Source organism: Kogia breviceps, chromosome 6, assembly GCF_026419965.1.
Source record: "Kogia breviceps isolate mKogBre1 chromosome 6, mKogBre1 haplotype 1, whole genome shotgun sequence".
Taxonomy (NCBI): Eukaryota; Metazoa; Chordata; class Mammalia; order Artiodactyla; family Physeteridae; genus Kogia; species Kogia breviceps.
This window is the reverse complement of record NC_081315.1, coordinates 62283488-62306092: the sequence shown is the minus strand read 5'-3', so window position 1 is coordinate 62306092 and position 22605 is coordinate 62283488. Positions and strand designations below refer to the sequence as shown.

Sequence of the window (22605 nt, the reverse complement as noted above, 5' to 3'; positions counted from 1 at the left end):
TGGAGGCTGGAAGTCTGAGATCAGGGTGTCAGCATGATCGAGTGAGGGGCCTCTTCCAGGTCGCAGACTTCTACTTGTATCCTCACATGGGAAGGGGGCCAGCAAGCACCCAGGGACCTCTTTTACAAGGACATTAATCCCATTCGCTTCCCAAATCACTTCCCAAAAGCACCACCTCCTAATACCATCACTTTGGGGCTTAGGATTTTAACACATAAATTTTGGAGGGACACATTCAGACCAGAGCAATGCATGAGACCTGTGTTAGATTGTGAAGTATTCAAAGATAACTAAGACATGAGTCCTGTCTTCAGTAGCTCACCTTTCCAGCAGATATTGACAAGTACTCTGATAATAGTACAGTAAGTCCCCTAAATAGGAACGAGTTCAGTTCCAAGAGCACGTTCATAAGTCCAAATTGTTCCTAAGTCCAACAAAGATAACGTAGATACCCAACTAACACAATCGACTATATACCGCTCCTTTTACATTTGCTTCCAGACATCCTGGGCTTGAAATAAAGATACTGTACTACTGTACTCTATACAATACTGTACAGTAAAGTACACAAAAGCACAACCACTTGTAGAGGGTGCACGCATGTGACAATGTACGCCAGACACGTGAACTAACTTACATGATTGAACATGCGAACGCATGTTCACATCGTTGAAAGTTCACAACATGAAGGTTCTTATGTAGGGGACTTGCTGTACGTGGATCCTGTGTTAGGGAGAAATGTATTCTGACTCTCGCCAGAGTGGAGGAATATAGAGAAATGTTTCTTAGGGAATCTGAGCTGGGCTTTTTAGGACAGGTAGGAAGTCATAGACAGATAGTGAAGAAAGGATCTTTTAGGAATTAGGAACAGTATAAACAAAGGAATAGATTGGAGTCTATTTAAGAAAAACACATTGGCCAAATGTGGCTTGAGGTTTAGGTTAAACTGTAAGACAGAGTTGGAACTAAAGCAAAAAAGTGAAAAAGAGCCACATTTTGGAGTGTTCTGAAAAGCAGATAGAGAACTTTGGACAGTACCCCATATAGGATCAGATATTTCAAAACCAGAAGTTTAACTGTGGTCAGTGTTTTTATGCAATGAGATGAGCTATTAATAAAGTTATTTTTTTTAAAAAGATTCACAGAGTCTAATCTATGTTCTAGGAAGATGCCTTAACAGATTAGGCTGAAAATATTCTGCACTTTTGTCAACATTCCTTCAAAATGTCATAAAAGGTTTTGTAATATAACCCTGTAAAAGGTTAAATGAGTTTGCACAGACTGCAAACTGAAGATGCCTGTGCAAAAACGCTGACTCAGGTATTTCAAGTGACAACCATTACGGTTAAGTGCTTGAGGCACTATTGTGGGAAGCAGGGAAATGGCTTCATGCAGCAGAAAGGCCAGTCAAGTCCCTGAAATCTCTCTCTGTTTCCTTTCTCATAGGAACAGCAATGGAAACCTTCAATGTACAACAGCATTACTCCAATCTGCTTTACAAGCCCTCCAATTGAGAAGCCAATTGGCAAAGTAAGAATGAATTAATTTCTTGTTGAACAGTATGATTTGAGCCTGTTGGCTGTTCTTTCTTTTTGTTTTGAGCTACCTGGGTGACATAATCAAATTGATCTCATAAAAGTGGCTGATAAAAATCCAAATTTTGACCTATTTGGTTTGCCCTAGTTGCATTTGCCCTAGGCAAAATGTTGAGCTGAGTGACATTGAGCTGAGATTCCCTGGCCTCAGCTTCTCCCCACTTGCATTTTGATGATGTCCTCCCGAACTCCCTTCAGTGCCCTGCTTTCTCAGCTCTTTGACTACCTTCCCCGCCTATCAGAACTTATTAGAAAGAAAGAGGTGGCTTTTAGTCATTTACATTGTAGGAGAGGGAAAAAACCTTTTTCCTCTTCTCTTCTAGGCTTAGTACCTGGGGTGATGAAAATTAAACTAAAAAAAAAAAAAAAAAGTGAGTAAACAGGAGGAAAGATTTATTATTATGAATAAAGAGGTCTTCATAGAAAAGAAGTGAAGACCCAAAGAAGCAATTGTATTTGGGGCATATATACCATTTTAACAAAGAGTGATTAACTGTGGAGAAGTGACAAGAGAAAGGAAAAGGGGTTTGGGCTTCTCTGGGCCATAAATTGTGAGATGGTGAATATGTGGGGACAATTAATGGAAGATTAAGTGTTATTTCGTAAGGTTTGTTATGCAAACTCACGTTGCTACCTTTTCTATTGATAAGAATCATCTCCAGTGATTAAAAGTCATCTTCTTCCTGGTATGGGAAAGAAAGACACCTTTACAAATTTATGTTACCTTTACAAAGGGAAATTTATGTTCTACTTTTAGACAGAAAGGGAGAGGGCAGAGAGCTTTTCCTATACCTGCTATTTCTCAATTGCCTTCGGCTCAAGATAATCCTTATGCCAAAGTGACATGTTTTGGGGTGCAAACTCTGATCCGCTTCAACGTCTTAGTGTGAAATCCAACCACCATATTACCTCTTTCAAACATATTTGTTATTTAAATTATGTTGTGGAATGAATGACTTTGCCTCCAGAAGAGAAATTACAGGTATTTGCCTGAACTGCAACTGTTCTGAACCTGAACTCACACCCATCAGTCCCACTAGGGAGTGTGGAGCTGGATGGTTAAGAGTGTGGGCTTAATGGCGTCCGGCTGCCTGGGTCCAAATCCCGGCTCCACTGTTCACTGGCTCTGTGACTGAGCAAATCACCTGTAAAGAGGGCTTCATAATAATAATACTGCCTCACGGGGCTGTCATCAGAATTAAACAATTTAGGGCTTCCCTGGTGGCGCAGTGGTTAAGAATCCACCTGCCAATGCAGGGGACATGGGTTTGAGCCCTGGTCCAGGAAGATCCCACATGCCGTGAAGCAACTAAGCCCATGTGCCACAACTACTGAGCCTGCTCTCTAGAGGTTACATGCCACAACTACTGAAGCCCATGCTCCTAGAGCCCGTGCTCCACAGCAAGAGAAACCACAGCAATGAGAAGCCTGCGCACAGCAATGAAGAGTAGCCCCTGCTCACGACAACTAGAGAAAGCCCGCGCGCAGCAACAAAAACCCAACTCGGCCATAAATAAATAAATAAATAAATATTTTTTTAAAAAAAAGAATTAAACAATTTAATATAAATTCACAAGAGCAAGGAATTTTTTAACCCATTTTGTTCACTGTGTATCCAAATACTCAATGAATTATGCAAATGAGTTGAATGAATGAATAAATGAAATGCTATACACATGGTAAACTTAGAGGAAACACGTGCTAAATTTGCTTATCCCAAGAAATGGGAGCTGGGGCGTGTTATATGTCAGTGTTACCGAGTCCAAGCTTGCTCTGCTCGCCACACGACAGGCCAATACATAGGGAGACAAGGTGTTGAGTCAAGGAATACGACTTTATTTGGAAAGTTGGCAGATGGAGAAGATGGCAGACTAATGTCTCCAAAAAACCATCTTATCAGGGTTTGGATGCCAGTTTCTTTTATAGAGCAGAGAGGGGGCAGGAGATGAGGAAGTAAAGTAAAAAAAGGCCGTAAGTTTTGCAAATATCACCTGGGATGGCCAGCCTGGGGAGGGGGTGTGTTGATTTCTTCTTTCTTGCAGCCATCCACAGGTGGACAGGGTCAGGATGCTTCCCCCAACAAAGGCACTTTGGTTTAACATTTAGGCAGAGGGGCAGGGTTCCCCGAGGCAGGCCATTACATGTAGACAGTATCTTTCAGTGAACCAAAGCAGTGAAAAGAAAAGGTTAAAGTAAAATAAACATATCCAACATGTAGTCAGATTTGGCTCTTCCCTGTTACATCAGGAAGGGAGGCAAAACTCTGGTGAGTATGTCAAGGACACTTTCCAGGCACACCTTAACTGAAGGGCCAGTCTACCTGGGATAGCAGCCACCTTCCTATCCTTTGCTACAGTGGTGCATCTCTGGACCACACACACTCCAACGACTAAGATGAAACATAGTCACTGTCCAGACAAGTCAAAAACAAACAAAAGTTCTTTCAATAGGGCTTTTCTCTCCAACTTATGTATATGTGGGCAGAACTGAAGCTTTTGTAGTTTTTAAAAGGAAATGAATCTATTTTCCCAGCAATTCCTAGTAATTTTGCCGTGGCAGCAAGTCCTGCCAAGACAGCTTTCTGCAGAGTGCAAACTCCCAGTCGAACAGGAAGTCTCCTGCTCGCTGTCAGCCTGCAGAGGTTTTGCAGGTGTAGCAGGGGAGCAACCCAAGCTTCTAGGGACTGATTTTCTGTACTTCGGGTTCAGTAAGGTCTGCACTTCCCCTCTGCTGACTTCAGTTCCAAGTAAGAGGAGTATCCTTTGACCCAAAGATTAAAACAACAAACAAACGAAACACTCCCTGAACATCACAAAACGTGTTGGTAACAGCTCCATTTCACTGCCATCCCCTGGCCTCCATCCCCTCCAGCCCCGCCTCCTTTGACTTTATATAGGTTCTAAACAGAACACCACTCTGTGGGGATGGAAAGAAGCTGTTTCAAAGACTGAGGTCAGAAGTCCCTGAACGCTGGAGGGGTCTTTTCTGACTAAATTTCACTTCAATCCAATAGATAGTCCTGAGTTTACTGGATGTTTTCCTAGACCTGATTAGAAACACTAACAGCAGTATATAAACAGTAGAGAGTAACTTGGGAAATGCTTGTCAGAGAGCAAAAGGAGATCAAGTGCAGCATGACCATTCTTGGTTCAATGATATATTGCTGTGTGTTCCTCAGGTCTCCCTCCCCGCCAGGGCGGAGTGAGCAGGTAGGTGTCTTTCTGCACAGTGACACTAGGACTGTTCTGGGGTGAGTGGGGCTGCTCCCAAAGGATACTCTTGCCCTCTTTTCTCCCCATAGCTCTGGCTTCTGGGCTTAACACACATTCTGTAAAATACTCTAATGAATTCGTCTTGCAATCAGCTCTGAGATCCATCCACCTGGAGGGGAAAATGATGCCAAAAATGTAAGAAAGTCAAGCTTTAATTATAGGGGTCAATGGAAGGCAGTATTGGGGGTGGATAATTACAACCTATGGTTAATCTGCCCAGAATCCAAACTCTCTTCCTCACTGCCAAGAAACTTTCTGTTGGGTAAAAAGCTGCAAGCTGGACCCAGAGGCAATTTCTACCACCCAAATTAGGGTGCCCCAAGCTGAACCAAGGACCAGTGTTTCCTTCCTACAGGTGGTGGAGAGGAGGAAAGGTGTTGAGAAAACACCAGTTGGAAAACAGAGGATTCCAATGTGAGCTCATAATAGAAAAAAAGAATACTTTGGAGCCAACTCCAATCTTACCATTAAATGATAACTCTTTTCATTAGTGGTTATGATTAGAGGGTAGGAATAAAGGAGGGAAACTTCCCTTCTTTTCAGGGGAGAAGCCCTGGAAATCACTCTGGGCAGCAAGCAAGCCTGGGATGTGTGATTATCCACTCTCAGACATAGAAGAGTTTCCTGTTTTATTTTACATAATTGGAATCAGTGCCTTTTGAATGGAGCATACAAATTTATGTAAATAAGAATGCAAATGATAAAAATATGTGTCTTGGGATTTCCTGGGGATGACCTGGCAGCTTTTTCTTTCTTGACTTTGCAGCAGCTAAATATTGTTGTGAAAACTCAGGATGAACTTATTTCCCCAAATGCCACAATGTTATAAGTAGAGGACTTTCTTTGTCATTTGTAAGAGATACTCTGACTCTGGAGAATGAATTAAGACAGAGTACTTTCATGTATATGGCAGTAAATATGTTCCCCCCAAGAGGGTGCACAGGTGAACAGTAAATGCAAAAGGGATTGGAGAATTTCAATAAATTAATGGCAGATTCAAAGTGGACTACTGAAAGGGAATTAGAGAATAATGATGGAAACAAAAGCAGGGATTTAGGGAGATAGGTAACATTGGAAGATGACATAAAATTCGACTTCCAGGCTCTCCCACAACATTCTCACTGGTGCTACTGACAAGACAGGAGAGAGGGCTGAGAGAAGTATTAGTCCAACTCAGCAAAGCATTGCGCAGCTCATGCCAAGTCAAAACGACCCAATAGATAGGGAGGGTGGGAGGGAGGGAGACGCAAGAGGGAAGAGATATGGGAACATATGTATATGTATAATGGATTCACTTTGTTGTAAAGCAGAAACTAACACACCATTGTAAAACAGTTATACTCCAATAAAGATGTTTAAAAAAAAAAAAAATCCGAGGAAAGAGAGCCACTCCCCCAGCCCCAGAAGGCCATGACCAAACAGAGATTAAGTAGACAAAGAAAACAGAGGTAGTCCAGGGAGATGTTGGGGGAGGGAGCCTGGTCTGCCATCCACATGCTTACAGTTGGCAAACCAGGGACAGGGAGTGTCCACATGGCTGGCTAGTGGCAGGGCAAGGACTAAGAAGCTATGGTTCCTGAAGGAAGAGACACAGATGGAACTGCATGGAAAACAACAGACAGCATTTTGGATCATCTCACTGGAAGGAGAACTGGGGATTCTGAACATTCATTAACCTAATGAAAACCATGGGCTTTAGTTAATAATAATGTATCAATATTGGCCCCTCCACTGTAGCAAATGCACCTAACCAAGGCAAGATGTTAATTACAGGGGACACTGGGTGGCCATGAGAGAACATATGGGAACTCTTTATTTTCAATTTTCTGTATACCTAAAACTGTTCTGAAAAATAAAGTCTCTGACTTTAAAAAAAAAAAAAATGAAAAAAAATGACCCAATAAAGTGCCTTGACCTCTGAAAGCTGCATAGAATACACAAGTAGGGGGAGCTGTTTTGGATTAAGAGCTGCCCATGACCATGGCTGTGCCAACCTACCTTTCTCCATAGAATTTAAGTGACAGGTAAATTTGTCCTCAGTCTAAAGAAATGTAAATTTAATGCATTATTTGATTTTACAGGAAGGAAATGGAGGGAGATAAACAGCTTTGCAGGATAGCAGTGTTATTACATGGAAAGGTGGCTAAGAAAGTTATCGAGGCTCCCTGGGCCTTCTGTATTTCTGGGTGAGTGAAGGGGAAACTGGAGGAGCTAGGTGGAAGTAACTGGATAAACAGCAGATAAAAAGAAAGGAACTGGTGAAGTCAGAATCAACAAAATATAGAGCTGCTCTATTTTAAAACTGGGAGGCATCTATGGGAAGACAACAGACAGAGGTGTCCCTTTTTGCAGATTGATCTTTAGCTTCTTTTAGCACTGGAGAATTTTTCTTACCAAAGGAAAATTTAGCTTAGCCAACAAGGGCCATTTTAAGAATAGTCTTCTAAGTCATGGCCTGAATCACTGAACATTACCTCATTATATCATGGCTGCGTCTGAATAGACAGCACCAATTCTATGAGAAGTAGCTTGGGACTTAATATTTAGGGCTCTAAGTGACCCAGGAAGATGGGGAAGCCAACCCACAAGCTACTCTGTGGCCTACTGCTGCTTCCAAAAACAATACCAGAAGTCAGGAATAGAATAATCAAAAGATAATAATAATTTTGAGCACAGGAATCCACTATAGTTGCTACAATTGTAGATAAACATAATTTTTTGAGGGTGAGTGCCCCTGATTTTACTGGATCTCTTTCTTTATACATTTAGCTTCTGGTCACTGAGGCAAAATACATTAAGCCAAATATTTTTCTTCTAGGCCTTCTTGTGACAAGGTGAAAGAAACTTTCAGGTTAAGGAGTCAATTTTCTTCTTCCTCTAAGATAATGGAGGATTTAGTTGGGCATATGTCCACCCAGCTAAAGAGCACATTTTTCAGCCTCCCTTGCAGTTATATGTGGCCATATGATGAGAATGTGGCTAGTGGGGTATGAATGGAGGTGTTGTATACAATCTCTCAGTCGTGCCCTTCATAAGAAAGGCAGACCCCACTTTCTGGCTGGAATACAAATATGGTAGCAGAAGCTGAAATAGCCACCTTAGACCAAGAGAGGATGGCAGAGAAACAACATAGAACCATTGCCTGCTTGTTTTCAGACTGCTATTGCCTGAGACAGAAATCAACTTCCACCTTGTCTACTAGTTTGGCCATTGGTACAGTAGCTGCAGTGATATCCTAGCACACAATTAAAGCAGGGGAGAAAGTGGGCTGCATCATGCCCTATGAGAAGTCACTTAGGATCCAGTGAAGGTAGAAGGCAGAGCCTGGTACAGTAAATATCAGTTAAAGGGATGAAAATGCTGAGTTGCTGACACCTGTCTTCCAAATCAAGCCTGGATGGGGAAGAAGAGTTAAGGAGGCTAACTTCTGGTTCTGAGGATAAGGTGATGAACAGAACTCTGCTCAGCAGAGAACCCCATCTTTGAGCTCTAACATAGTAAACCTAGATATCTATCATATCCTGAATTTTGGAGAAGCTCTCCTTAGAACTGAGGCAAACAAATTTCTACTGAAAATACTCAATTCAAGCACTGTCGTGGAACCCGTTATCTAGTCAAATAACGTTTCTATTGATACTTATTGTATGTAGGAGCTGTCATTAGTTTGGAAATATGTATAAATATCTTCATGTATTTAGCATAATATTCTATTCTTTCATCATCTGGAGCAGGTATGGATTCCCTGGGGCTCTAGGGAATCATCTTGGGTTTCAGCTTTTGCTGTAACTCAGTTACACAGGATTTTATGGGAAAAGTGAATTGTTACCTCATACCTAATTTTAGATCAACTCTCCTTTTATTAACATAAAATAACACATTATTTTGGCTTAGTAAATTAACCCTCTAAAACATCAACATCATCAGGACTCTTACTGCTACCCCACGTTAGAGTCCATGTCATTTTCCCCCATCATCTCTTCCCCCAAAATGCCTGACACAATGACATTCACACAGTAGGCAGGTAGTGTTTGTCCACTGATGGTTACATGAATATGGAATTTTAGTTTGTTATTCAGCTATCTTCATCTTCTTATCCTTGCTCACAATGGTTGTTGAATAGTATTCTATGTGAGTGGGCTACTATATCTACAAAAGACAAGAAAACATTTTAATCTATACCATTAGCACTGTCCTATAAGTATCAAGTAACTAGAGGTGAAAATATATTTCCCCTAAATTTAGATTCCTGGATCTCACTACCACTCAACCAAAACCTAGGCTGAAATTTACTACATTAGGTCCATTGGTAAGAGTTCAACTGGGTAAGAAAGGCAGCCTGACACACAAGGGCAAGAAGTCTTTCCATCCTAACATTCCTAACAGGCAAGATGACTCTATAAATAAGACTTCGTAAGCTCCAAAGAGTTGGAATAAGGTTGAACAAATATGATTAAACCAATGGCAGTTCAATTTATGTCCTCCTGTAAGCACAGAAACATATTCAATTCCAGATCCCAAAGCCTACAGGAAATAAGTGAGACAATATCTATAGAATATATTTTATTAGGCTTATAAAATTCATTAATTCAGAAACAGGTAGATGCTTATACACTATAAAAATGGGAAATAGCAAACTTAAAAATCATTCTTGTTCTCTGATCTTGCTTTACAGCTTATCTCTAAAGGCTGAAATGTATGATACAATATGTATGACCCAACTGCAAAGTACTTGATGTTTAAATTTAAATATGAGATAAATGTCTTGTTAACAGCACATACACGCACGTAATCACCAGACCCTTACTATTGGGGACCGAGCCATAAACATGTGGAACTTCTGATGGAAAAATGCTAAGTAAAAATACTGCCTGTTCTGTGATTGACCAAAAAAGAAACTTTAATTTGTCCCACCTGGAAACAGGGAAAAAAGATGACCTGAGATTGGCATAGTATGTGTGTAATCTCTTCACATAGATCAGAAAAATATAATATCACTATATTCTGAGACATAGCACTACAGAATTATCAGCAGAATTAATGCAGAATTTATGTAGTTTGCTACCTTCTCAGTATTCGGGGTACCCTTGAGAAAGCCAAAGGAAGCTCCTCTTGGAAATATTGCATTCTAAGCATTCTATGCCAGCTGCTTATTTCCACTAAGAAATAAACAGACATTGAATGTCTTCCAAGTGTGAGGCGTGTGCTATAAACAGTAATTCAGGGCAATTGGGTATAAACAATAACAGCAATAATCATTATTATAATAGCTTGCATTGTTTGAGAACTCTGTGCCAAACACTCCCCTGAGTTCTTAATATCCAGTCTCATTAAATCGTTTTACAAAGGAAGCCTGGAAAGGGTAAAGAACTTATTCAAGGTCACAAACTGGCAAACCGTACAGTTGGCATCCCAAACCTGGCATGCTTGACTTAAGAACCTATGCCTTAACCACCTGCTGGAGAGATTTAAAAAAAAATTTATTTGGACAATCTCTTTTTTATCCCTAGTTGAAATATAATCAAAGTTTCCTGAGAGGATGCAAAGGATGCCAAAAAAAAGTATGACCTGGCTTATATCATGGGTCACTCTGGCTACAGTTAACCAACATTAGATTTTCATTTTCCAAAAGGCCCATTATAAATAGCAACCCTGCACAAGTGGGAAATAATGTGTGAGCATGCAGCGTTAGGTTGCCCCTGTAAAGGCAGTTGCTTTACAAAGGACTTTAAAGAGGGTATGAACTGCAAAGATAACACCATGAGGTTACTCAGATCAAAATAGTATTCCTCAGAAGCCATTCCATGTATTTGGGTGTCCCAGTTTATCTCCTCTGGAAGAAGGAGGCTTGGTACTCACCTAATCCATGAGGCAATGCATTTAATTTTAAGAACTTTAACACTCTCAATGAAAAGGGTCAAAGTGGTATTATTAAAGTTCAGTGTAACAAAAGAATCACCATACAGACAAGGAAGGGTAGAGCTGAAATCTCCACTTGCCACTAATGCCTTTTTCAGGTAGGCAGTTTGGATGCCTGGTAAAATAAAGGCATCTGTTCTCTTTAGTGAACAGAGAGCAGATTGCATAAAAGTTTATGGTCCGAAGAGTAGGGAGGTAATTAGTGGTGCGATGAACTCCCCGATTGTGTCTATGTTTTTAAAGGTCATTTCCTGGGTTTTATGAGAGATGGGGAATTACATTTGGGCCCCCATAGAACTTTGCTTTTACTGCTATGAACGTTTTTTTCAGCTTACCTTACTTTAGGGTTGGCTGATTGTGTGTCTGCCTTTTTGCAGGAGCTTGTAATCTCCTTGTGAGGGGGCAGAATTGTGCCTTATTCATTATTTATGTCCCCAAAGCACCAAGCGTAATTCTTTCCATATCTTAGCTGGTTATTGAGGAGGGGGAAGTGGTAGAAAAAGAAAGGGAAAGAAATTCTCATTTTGTTTATCTGAGATCACTGTTTTCAGATTACCTGGGTTCAGGCTGCTTTTCATTAAATGCCTTCTGAAACCTCTCTAACGAACAGCTTAGTGAAAAAATTCAACTTTACCTTAAAAGACATTTACTTACAGAACAACTCTTAAAAGGCTCTATTCATTTGCAAAAGACAGAAACTGCAATTTCTACACTAAGGACTTTCAAAGAGAATCAGTGATAAGAGACATGTTGAGATTGAAACAAAATAGAAAAAGAGAGAGAGTGAGAGAGAGAAAATGTTCTCATGCTTTGTGGCATGGAAGTTGTTTCCTTCCTTCGCTGCACCAGTGAAAGTGATCTTGCCAAGGTCAATAGGAAAATCCTAACTGCTAAACCCAGAGTACACTTCAATTCTTCTCGAACTTGACTCAGTTGACCTCTTCTCGAAAGTTGTTCCTCTCTTGAGGGATTTTATGAGAGCTGACTGTTCGAATTCTCATCTGACCTTCTCAGTCTCTTTTGCTATTTCATCTTCCCTCAATAATACCTCCCGTTCTGTGTTCCCAGTGTTCCATTCCTGGTGCACTTAAAAAAAAAAAAAAAAACAACTCTCTCTCCTTGAGCAATATTCTTTATTTTCTTGTTTCATTTGCTCAACACGATTGAAACTAAACTAGTCAGCGCCTCTTTCTGGTCTTCTGATTCCCCTCCTCTACAGATGTTCTGTTCCTCTCTCAGTGAATGTTCCTACCTTCTACCCAGCAATTCAAGCCAGGTTCTTGGGTATAATCCATAATTCTTCCCCCCTACCTCATCCTTTCAGTCAGCCATCCAACTGGGATGGCTCTAAATCCTTAATATCTCACCCTCTCCTTCCCCATTGTGATTGCTGTAATTAAGGCTTTCCTCATCTCTCATCTGGTTCCTAAGGGACCCTCTAACTGGTTCCCCTACCTTCACTTTCATCCTATTCTTTCAGTACCTCATCAATATCACTACAGAGTTAACCTTTCAAATTGCAAATGTGATCAAGTTACTTACTTGACTAAAAGGTGGAATGGCTTTCCACTGACTACTGAGCTAGTCTGCATCTCTCTGAATGGTCTAGGGAGGCACATGTGAAACACTCCCCCACCTCTCGCCTCAGCTCTCTTTGCTCATTTCCCCCAAATCCTACACGACAGTCTATTTCACGACTCTGCATTGTGCATGCTGTTCCTTTTACCTGGTCCTGCCTAATCCCCTCTCTTTTTAAAAATCTGTCTTACAGTTTACTTCTACTTCTCTTTTGTCCCTCCTACAACCTCTATTCTGAGTTAAACTGTGCTTTATATGTTTCCTATTATAGCACTGCTCTCACTTTGTTGAAATTGCTTGTAGCTCTGCCTCCTCTTGGTAATGGAGCATGTTTCTTATCTTGTATTCTTCTGGGTGTGGCACAATGCATGCACACGCCAGGACTGGATGGCCCCAAAATCTTGTTGGTGCCTATGAAGACCTTGTCCATTTCACCGCAAACCCGGAATTCAGAGCTCATTCAAACCCACAATTTAGAACTCTTCTCCCCACTTACACATTTTAAGATTTTCTTGGCTAGTGTACCTGACTCTAAACTTTCATTAATGAGGAAAGTAAACGCTACTCACGGATGATTAATGCCGATTACTATGCTGAAGCTCATCATAATAAAGGGGAGATTTTTATCACTTGGAAACCATGAAGACAGCACCCTGGCCTATGTGAATTCCTTCCTCTTAACTGGTAGCAATGAGATAACTGAGGAGATAGACATATTACCTTGTTTAGGTAAATCAACCAGATCTATTTTATTAAATAGAATTGCGGTGGGAGTTAGAAGTGGCCGCAGTGCCTTTAGAAGGCAAGAGTGATCATGGTCAGTGTTTCCAGATGCTGTCTGTACAATGGGAAGGAAAAATAGTTACTAGCTCCAGCTTGGACTTTGGATGGCGGGTCAGTTACCAAAGAAAGTTCAGCCTTTTGTACCTTAAAAATATCTGACCAGTTTAAAATTACGCATTCTGATAGGGAAATACCAAGTGTGAAAAGATGAGAGCTTTGAATATACCAATTTAAATGTCCCACAATGGAGAATTTGTAGCACTAAAATTTGTACTCTTTAGTTTTAGTCAATATGGCAATCATAAAAATAAAATTTAGTGGTATGCTTCTTTTAGAGGAGAAGAGATGAAAAACAAATCAAGAATTCTCACACAACTTCATTTTAGCATGAAATGATTCTTACTATGAGAAAAATATACACTTATATAATCAAAAATGTTTATTAAATATAGTGCTAAGTATTCTGGGAGATACTAAAGAAGTTATCCTGTCTTAAGGGATATAGAATGACTTATTCAGCACTGGAAGCTAATTTAAATGTCCTCTAGATCAACTTCTCATCTAATGCTGAAATCTCTCCTGCAAATACCTGCCAAATCTCCTCTGAATATCTCCATTTAGAGGGAGCTTTCCACCTCCTGGGGCAGTTCATGTCATATTTAAATAGCTCTTATTATTAATGATAATAAATAAAATTTATTGAGTGCTTACTCTATGCCAGACACTGAGCTAAGCATTTTGTATTCAAAAATCCTATTTAATCTTTATCACAACTTTATGAAATGGTACTGTTATCATTTCCATTTTACACGTGATGGGGAAACTGGGCAACTGCCCAGCATCACATAGCTGGCAAGTGGAAGACCCAGCTTTGACTGTGTAGTTTGAATTCTTAAACAGTATACACATGCAGCCTCTCTAACTCAGCTTCTTCCCTATGATGCCCTGAAATCTGCCTTCTTATAGCTTCTATTCATAGATCCTAATTTTTAATGAGATAACATGTTCCACATGTTAGCTCTTCAAATAGTTGAAGGCAGTTATCTTATCCACTCTACCCCTTCAGTAGCTCTAATAGAGACACAATTGCATTGCTTTCCATTTTTCCTTGTGTGAGATGGTCTCTAGGCCCTTCAGCATCATGATCATTGTCCTCTGGACAAACCCCACTTTGGGGCCTTATACATTTAACACAGCATAAAATCATATAAGCTTTGTTGTAAGAGTGGAAACACAAGGTTGAGTCATATGCTTGTGGTCAACCAAAGCCACTAAGTGTTCTGCATATATGTTGGTAAGCTATATCTCTGCTATCCTCTATTCACACAGCTGGTTTTTTTGAACTTGAATTTAAAGCTTTGTACTTAAATCAGGTATATTTTATCTCAATAGTGTAGTTTATGGTTGTAGAATGCTAAAATCTTCTAGGATCAAGATTCTGCCATGTAAAAGTTTTTACCCTTTGTATTCATTAATGTTGCCATCTATGAAGCCATCTCAAAGTTAGTGGATTAAAAAGCAATTTAACTTCTAATTCTATGTGTCTGAACTTAGGCTGGGCTCACTTTAGTGGTTCTTGGACTTGACTGGGCTTACTCATACATGTGATCAGCTGCTAGGTCAGCTGGGGGCTGGTGAGTCTAGAAGAACCTCAGCTGAAAAGGCTAGTCTCTGTTCTGCATGGTTTCTCATGGTTTCTCCAACAGGCTAACCTACTCTTGTCCACATGTCAGAAGAGGGGTCCCAAGAAAGCAAATGAAACCAAGAGAGGCAGCATGAGTCCTCAGCTCAGAACAGGGACACCATAATTTTCCCTGTATTCTGTGGGCCAAAACAATTCTAAGGCCAGAAACCTTCAAAGGCGGAGAAACAAGCTCCATATCTTGATGAGAAGAGCTTCAAAAGTCACTTTACAAAGAGTCTAGATAGGAAAGGAAAACATGACAATTGTGTCCATTTTTTAAAATCTACCACACTCTCATGGTTATGCCATTTGTGGATTTGATAAGCACATCATCAAAATGATCCTTTAAAAATTCTTAAGAATTTTATTTTAATAAGATCTAAAAATAAAGTCCTATGTAGCATACTACTTTTGCTCTTACAATCTAGTTAGACAACCATAACAAATATACTGTAAACAGTAAAAGAAAAAAACTTACATGCTAAACTATACCATTTTGTTTCTAAAGAGGCATATTTAAAGAACAAAGAGATCTACAAAGGCCACCACCAAGCAAATGCTTGTAGATAAGTTTAAACTTGATATGTATGGATTTTTTTTTTTTAAAGGCTAGACTCTGGGACTTCCCTGGTGATGCAGTGGTTAAGAATCTACCTGCCAATGCAGGGGACACAGGTTCAATCCCTGGTCTGGGAAGATCCTACATGCTGAGGAACAACTAAGCCACAACTACTGAGCCTGCTCTCTAGAACCCATGAGCCACAACTACTGAGCCTGTGTGCCACAACTACTGAAGCCCACGTGCGTAAAGCCTGTGCTCTGCAACAAGAGAAGCCACTGCAATGAGAAGCCCGTGCACTGCAACGAAGAGAAGAAGCCCCTGCTCGCCACAACTAGAGAAAGCCCAAGCACAACAATGAAGACTTAATGTAGCAAAAAAAAAAAAAAAAGCTAGACTCTGTACTGGGTAAAAGAAATTGTAAAAGTGTTCAGATTAGGGATTAGCAAGTAGAAAAGCACAATAGGCTCAGAGAATAGACTAGAGTGAAAATATTGAAGAGTAACTCTGAAGAATGAGTGGTAGGGGAAAGGATGGCTAGTTGGTGGGTGATCCGTAATGAAAGAACATGGAACTGGGAATTGGAATTGGAATTTGACTCTAAGCAGTTGGGCTCTGTGGATGGTTCTTGAACAAAGAGATAAAGTGATTAAAAGTTTTGCACAATTAGCCTAGCATTAGTTTGAATGGGATATTTTCGTAGTCAGGGAAATCATTGAGAAAAGCCTTATAGCTTTTTTATTCCTGATTAAAGTCAAGTACCTAATACCATTTATCCTACAGTAGTTAAAAAAAATTAACTAAATAGTTACCCTGCCAATAAGTTTCATTTCTGCCAATTTAAGAAGACAGGTGCCAATATCTGGAAAGAGGTGACTGTTCTTTTTCTTAAAGAAGAAGAAAATAAAGTATAACTAAACTTCTGCTTAAATTTGAGTCATTATGTCATGTGTACAGATTTTTCAAGGTTATTTCCCTCAATGGCAAGATGAGGGTTTATGGAAATAAAAAGCTGACATTTTCAAAATTTGAAAACTTAGTGATTGAGCAAAACCCTGAGTACTCACAAAAGTCTTAGTTTTCCGTTCTGGTATAGAAGTACTTACTTACTGTGAGAAAATGTAATAGCACCACTACCTTCTCAGATACTCTCTTAGTCTGAGTCCTACTGTCTCTGTAAGTAATGAAATCTCTTTCTAAACAACGTTCCAATGCCAGGACACCAAGAGTATTGGAAAAATTATTAACTGTTTGGAAAACAGTTTGGGATCCCCTTAGGGAAGCACTGTAGCCAGTCAGAAATTCCATTGCTAGTTATGTGGTGTCACGTGGTGACTACTTGTCTGAAGACCTCCTTGGAACACATCCTTTCTAGAAGAAATCAATTTAAATCCTCATTTCCCTTGTACACTGAAGTGAATTTCAGGTTGATTCAAGATTTGAATGTTTAAGTACACATACACACACACACACACACACACACACACACAGTAAAGTCCTGAGAAAATATTTAGTGATCTGATATTGTAAAAGATTAAGGCCTTCTAAGCTTAAGTGCATCAGAGCCCTAGCGCACTAATGGATCTAGAAAACAGTAACAATGGCCATTAAAAATGTTAGCTCAAACGTTGATTAGGAATTTTATAAAGGATATATCAGGCTTACAATCACTGCAATTAGTAGTTAATTTTAACATCGCTAAAAGTGGGGGAGTGTTCAGACATCCTGTGTCCCATGACATGATGCAAAAGGAGGTTCACAGTACCTTATGTCGCCCAAAATTGAACCTGAATTTTATCAAATCTGTAGATCCAACTATCGCTTGGTACACTTGGTAGAAAATTCAAGAGATAGAGGAATGTGGTAAATGACATCACAAGAATACAGTCATCCAAATCCAGAAAATGGGATGTTCCTTAGGACAGATGACCCAGTTTCTTCAATAAATACAGGGCATGGAATCTAAAAAGGAGGGGAAACCTCAGTGACATATCAACCAAATATGGCACATGGACCCTATTTGAATCTGGGTTCAAAAATCCTATTCTAGGGCTTCCCTGGTGGCGCAGTAGTTGAGAGTCCGCCTGCCGATGCAGGGGACGTGGGTTCGTGCCCCTGTCCGGGAAGATCCCACATGCTGCGGAGCGGCTGGGCCTGTGAGCCATGGCCGCTGAGCCTGCGCGTCCAGAGCCTGTGCTCCGCAACGGGGAGAGGCCACAACAGTGAGAGGCCCGTATAACGCAAAAAAAAAAAAAAAAAAAAAAAATTCTATTCTGAAATGACACTTTTTTTTTAATTAGAGAAAACTGAGCCCGACTGGGTATTAGATATTAAGGAACTATTGTCAATATTGATGGGTGTGTTGGTTGTTATTTGAAAAGCTCTTATCAGCTAGAGATATATTCTGAAGTATTCTCATGTGACATAATATTATGTCTGAGATTTACTTTAAAATACTTCAGCAAAAGAACAATGAGGGGATGGAAGATAATAGATGAAACAAGAATTGCAGAATGGTGACAATTATTGTGCTGGGTAATGAGTACCTTGGACTCATTATAATATTCCCTTTACTTTCGTGAATAAGTTTAGAAATGTCTGTTCAAATTATTTTAAAATTGTTGGAAAATTCATGAAGGCAAAAGTTAATACAATCTATGACATAAACAAAGTTAAGAATTTCTGTGCCTTCTTAAACAGCAGTCTGGGGAAAATATTTGTTACAAATATGGCAGACAGAGTTAACATTCATTTTCTTTCTTTTTTTTAATCTTTATTTGAGTATAACTGTTTTACAATAGTGTGTTAGTTTCTCCTTTACAACAAAGTGAATCAGTTATACATATACATATGTTCCCATACCTCTTCCCTCTTGTGTCACCCTCCCTCCCACCCTCCCTATCCCACCCCTCTACGTGGTCACTAAGTACAGAGGTGAACTCCCTGTGCTATGTGGCAGCTTCCCACTAGCTATCTAATTTACTTTTGGTAGTGTGTATATGTCCCTGCCACTCTCTCACATCGTCACAGCTTACCCTTCCCCCTCCCCATATCCTCAAGTCCATGCTCTAGTAGGTCTGTGTTTTATTCCAGTCCTACCACTAATCTCTTCATGACATTATTTTTCTTAGATTCCATATATATGTGTTAGCATATACAATGGAATATTACTCAGCCATAAAAAGAAATGAAACTGACTTATTTGTGATGAGGTGGATAGACCTGGAGTCTGTCATACAGAGTGAAGTAAGTCAGAAGGAGAAAAACAAACATTCATTTTCATACAAATGCACATATGTGTGTGTGTATATATACATATATATGTATGTATATATATATTCATAGACACACATACATAGAAGCTGATAGGACAAATCTAAGAGCCCAACAGCTAAATGATATAAACAGAATTTGAAAGGGGAAATGCAAATTGCTTAAAATATCCCTTTAGAAATAATCATTAAAAAAATCAAGACGAAATTTTTTTGAACTGCTAAAGCAAGCTATTCTCCAGAACATACATGCCTTTTATGTCCTGGAAAACAGTCATTTCCTATGATCAATAGAGAAATCTTTTAAAATAGTAGCAGCCTTTTTATTAAATGTCAAAATAGTGTCACGTACTGTACAGTAAGGACGATTTTTGGAATGACTTTCTAACACTACTTCAGTGCTGATAAAATTTTGGCCAAGAATCCCTGCTGGGGCCGAAGAGGGAGTGCTTGGGAAAAATGAACTCAGGGGAGACTTGGGACAAGGAAGTCTTCACAGGGTGCTTCTGTGGGTGTTGGCAATGTTCTTACTGCACTCGATAGTCATACGGATGTTCCTTTATAACTATTTCTTAATAGTGGTTTCTTATTTGTACATACAGATTTCATGCCCCTTTAAAAATATATGCAATATATTTTATAATGAAAGTGTTTTTTTTAAAGTAAACTCCAAAAAGTGTAGTCACTCACATGACTTGAGTTGCCTTATGTGTTGTCCTGAAATCACCCTGATTGAGCAAAGAGGAGCATGACCACCTTGGAATGGAGTGGACTAGAGGTTCTATAATGGTAGAAGCTATTTCCCAAGACACACTCTGAACTCATGTTTGGCTATAGGGGTTCCCCAGAGGCATTGTTGGCGCTTGGAGGAATGTTCAGCTCTGGAACTACCCTAAAGTTAGAATACCATAGGAAAACCCGAGAATCCCCTGAGACATTGTTCTTGTTCTTTTTAAAATCATAACTATATGAGATATGTTAAATGATCAGAAGAAATCTGTGTATATTATCCATAAAAATACTGGCATCTGGACTTTCTAAGAATGAGCAGACTCTAAGATGGTTTTCTAACAGTGAAGATGGATTTATTGTTACTTATTTTCATCTTCTTACCTAATTCCTCCAGGTGACTAACGCGTGTTTGCAAGGTGGATGGCAGGGGTAAAGAATGGATGATTTGGTTAAGCTATGATCTTAAAAAGTAACCGAGTTAATTCTCCAACATTAGCTTTCAGCTTTAAGATACAGTGTCCCGTTTGTAATTGCCGGAAGGCTTGTATGTTAAGCAGTCGTATCTGGTCAATATCAAATCCTATTCTTAGCATCAGGTGCCCAACAATGATTTGTCCATGGTCATGCAAGGGGAAAAAAAAACATAAATGATAAAAACAACCCAAAAATATCAAAGAAAAATGTGACCATTTGTTGACCAAATTGTGGAGGTATTCTGTTAGAAAGAGCTTTTTTAGAAACCTACTGTGCCAGACAAATAGGAAAATGTAAATACGATAACAATTGCTTCTAATAATTCATTGCCTACTTTATCATTTAGAACAAGGAACTAAGACTTTTCCTGAAACCATACAACTCACATTATACTCTATTAATATAATTCTGTTTCTCCACATCTCTCTCTAATTCTCCCCAACTTTATCAAGTTACCTGGAACCTGAGAATTATATTCTGTCCTCAAGAAAGTCTCTCCCAGGGATAAGGGATTTTGTCTTTTAGTTTCATCCATGAGTTTGAAATATCAATTAATGACAAACAGGAATCACATTTGATTATCTACAATAGAACTTGGATGTTTTTTCTTGGTTCTTAAAAAAACTCTTCTGATTATGGAAGTAATACTCTCTCATTCTTCCTCATTATTGGTAATTTGGAAAATTCAGGGACAGTCAGAAGGAAACAAAGATTTCCACAATCCAAAGAGAACTGCAGTTAATATTTTGGTGTATTTTCTTCCTACTTATGCATACATTTGTATTATATAACTGAGATTATTCAACATATGCAGTATTCAATAACCTTTAACTTTATATTATTGCATGAATATTTAAACATCATTACATAGGTTTTTTAAATCCTGATTTTTAATAAGTGAGCTTTGAGTGTATCACTATAGCTTAAATTATTTTTACAACAAGCCAACTCTGAGCCTTCTGGTTGTTTTTAACTTTTGTCATAAATAATGCTAAAATAAATAATGAACATAATTATAGAGAGATCTGTGTGTGTTTCTCTGATTATTTCTTTATAACTATTCCTAGAAATGGCAAAGGTTGGAAACTTTTAAAATTTCACAATATGTACTGCCTAGCTGCATTTCAAAAAGATTGTTCAGTCTGTATTTCTACCAGCATTATATAAGAATATTAACCTCACTATACCTCCATCAGCTTGACTATTATAATTTTTAAACTTTGCTAAGTTAAATCATGGTATGTTTTCATTCATTATTGTTTACTAGTGGGGTTGATTTTTTCCTATATCCATTTCTTTTTTTATATTTCTGCTTCTGTATTATGTATGTTCATATCCTTTATTCATTTTCTGTTGGAACTTTAGTATTTTTATACTGACTTTTTATATGTATGACAGAGATAAAAGGAAATTATATTAAACCATGAAAGTTTGTAATCCTTCCATCTCTCCCTTTCTCTCTTTTCCAGTCCCCATTTCTCTACTCATAAGAGGGAATGATGAGCCTTTATCTCAGCTAATTGGAGTGAGTCATGGTTGGGAGAATACAGGCTAAATTAATGTAGATGAGAAAAGGCATGGAAATATATTTTTAAATGTGAAAATATGGAGATAACTGATGGAAGGGGGTGAGTTATGAAAATAGCAAGAATTTGGAGACACTTGGCAGCAGAGAGAAGAGAAAAATAGCCAGAATGGACTACAGTTTTGGGGACAGGATGAGAAGGGAGAAGAGAAGCTACTCTGATTGATGAGGCTTTGATGGGAAGGATAAGCAAAGAGGGTCTTTAGTATGTTTTGCCGTGTTTCATGCAGTGAAACCTTGTGTTTGCTGCCACCTCTGCCCTTCAACCAAATAAAACCATGTTCAATAAAGTATATACATTACTCTTCAAGCTGTGGAATTAGGTTTGTGTTGGATGTGTCGCTGGGCAAGGATGGGTCTTAAGAGAGGGTAAGATAGCCCAGGTTTACTATTAAGGTTAAACTTACATAATTAATACAAATAATCCCGTCATATTTTTAAACAATTATTTTCCCCTACTGGCTGTTTAATTTTGTTTGTGAGAATTTAGAAGGTGGAAATAGCAACTTACAAAACTGAGACTGAAAAACAGTCTTCTGTCTGGGAAAGACGTTTTCTTTAACCAAATGTGTGGTATTAGACACACATACAATACAGTGATGTTTGAGAGGACCCCTTCTGTCCAAGCAGATCACTTGGGTCAACCCAGGCGATCAATTGTCACAACCAGGAAGTCTGCTCACATACAGTTGTACTATTATGATACTTCTCCACATTTAAGTAAATATCTGTAGCTGTATATCTCTGTCTCTATATGGTTATGTTTACAAGTGTGTGTGTGTGTGTGTTGGAGTGACCCAGCATTATCACCTTTCATTTTTTCCAGTTTTTCTGTGGCATCAATATTAAATAATTATGGGATGAATGACTTTTAATTTGTAGTATGACATGAATAGCTATGTTGATTATTTTTTAAATTATCCAGTTTGTTCTGATGTCATCATTGGAGAGTTAATTCCTTCCCTGTTAGGATGTGTCACTCACTTTTTTACATATCAAGTTCTCATAAGTATTAGAACCAGTGAACTTTGTCTCTTCTTTTTTGGTAGATGTTGATTTTTGTAGATTTAGAGTAACTTATGATATTCCCTCATCACTTTTTCTAAGTTATTTTGGAAATGTTTTAAAATTTTTTTGAAACTTTATGAAAAGTAC

General features: G+C 38.9%; 1 protein-coding gene across 5 annotated transcripts in view; it reads left to right on the top strand.

Moving 5' to 3' along the window:
* The window catches only part of RASGEF1B (RasGEF domain family member 1B), a 570403-nt gene that overhangs the window by 426576 nt on the left and 121222 nt on the right, over nt 1-22605 (top strand). For 4 of the 5 annotated variants that reach the window (XM_067035910.1, XM_067035912.1, XM_067035913.1 and 1 more), the window contains one exon: nt 1447-1530. The exons of the other annotated variant lie outside the window; for it this stretch is intronic. In XM_067035910.1, coding sequence (XP_066892011.1) covers nt 1447-1530 — 84 coding nt within the window. The remainder of the gene's footprint in view (nt 1-1446; nt 1531-22605) is intronic. 5 annotated transcript variants of the gene reach the window in all.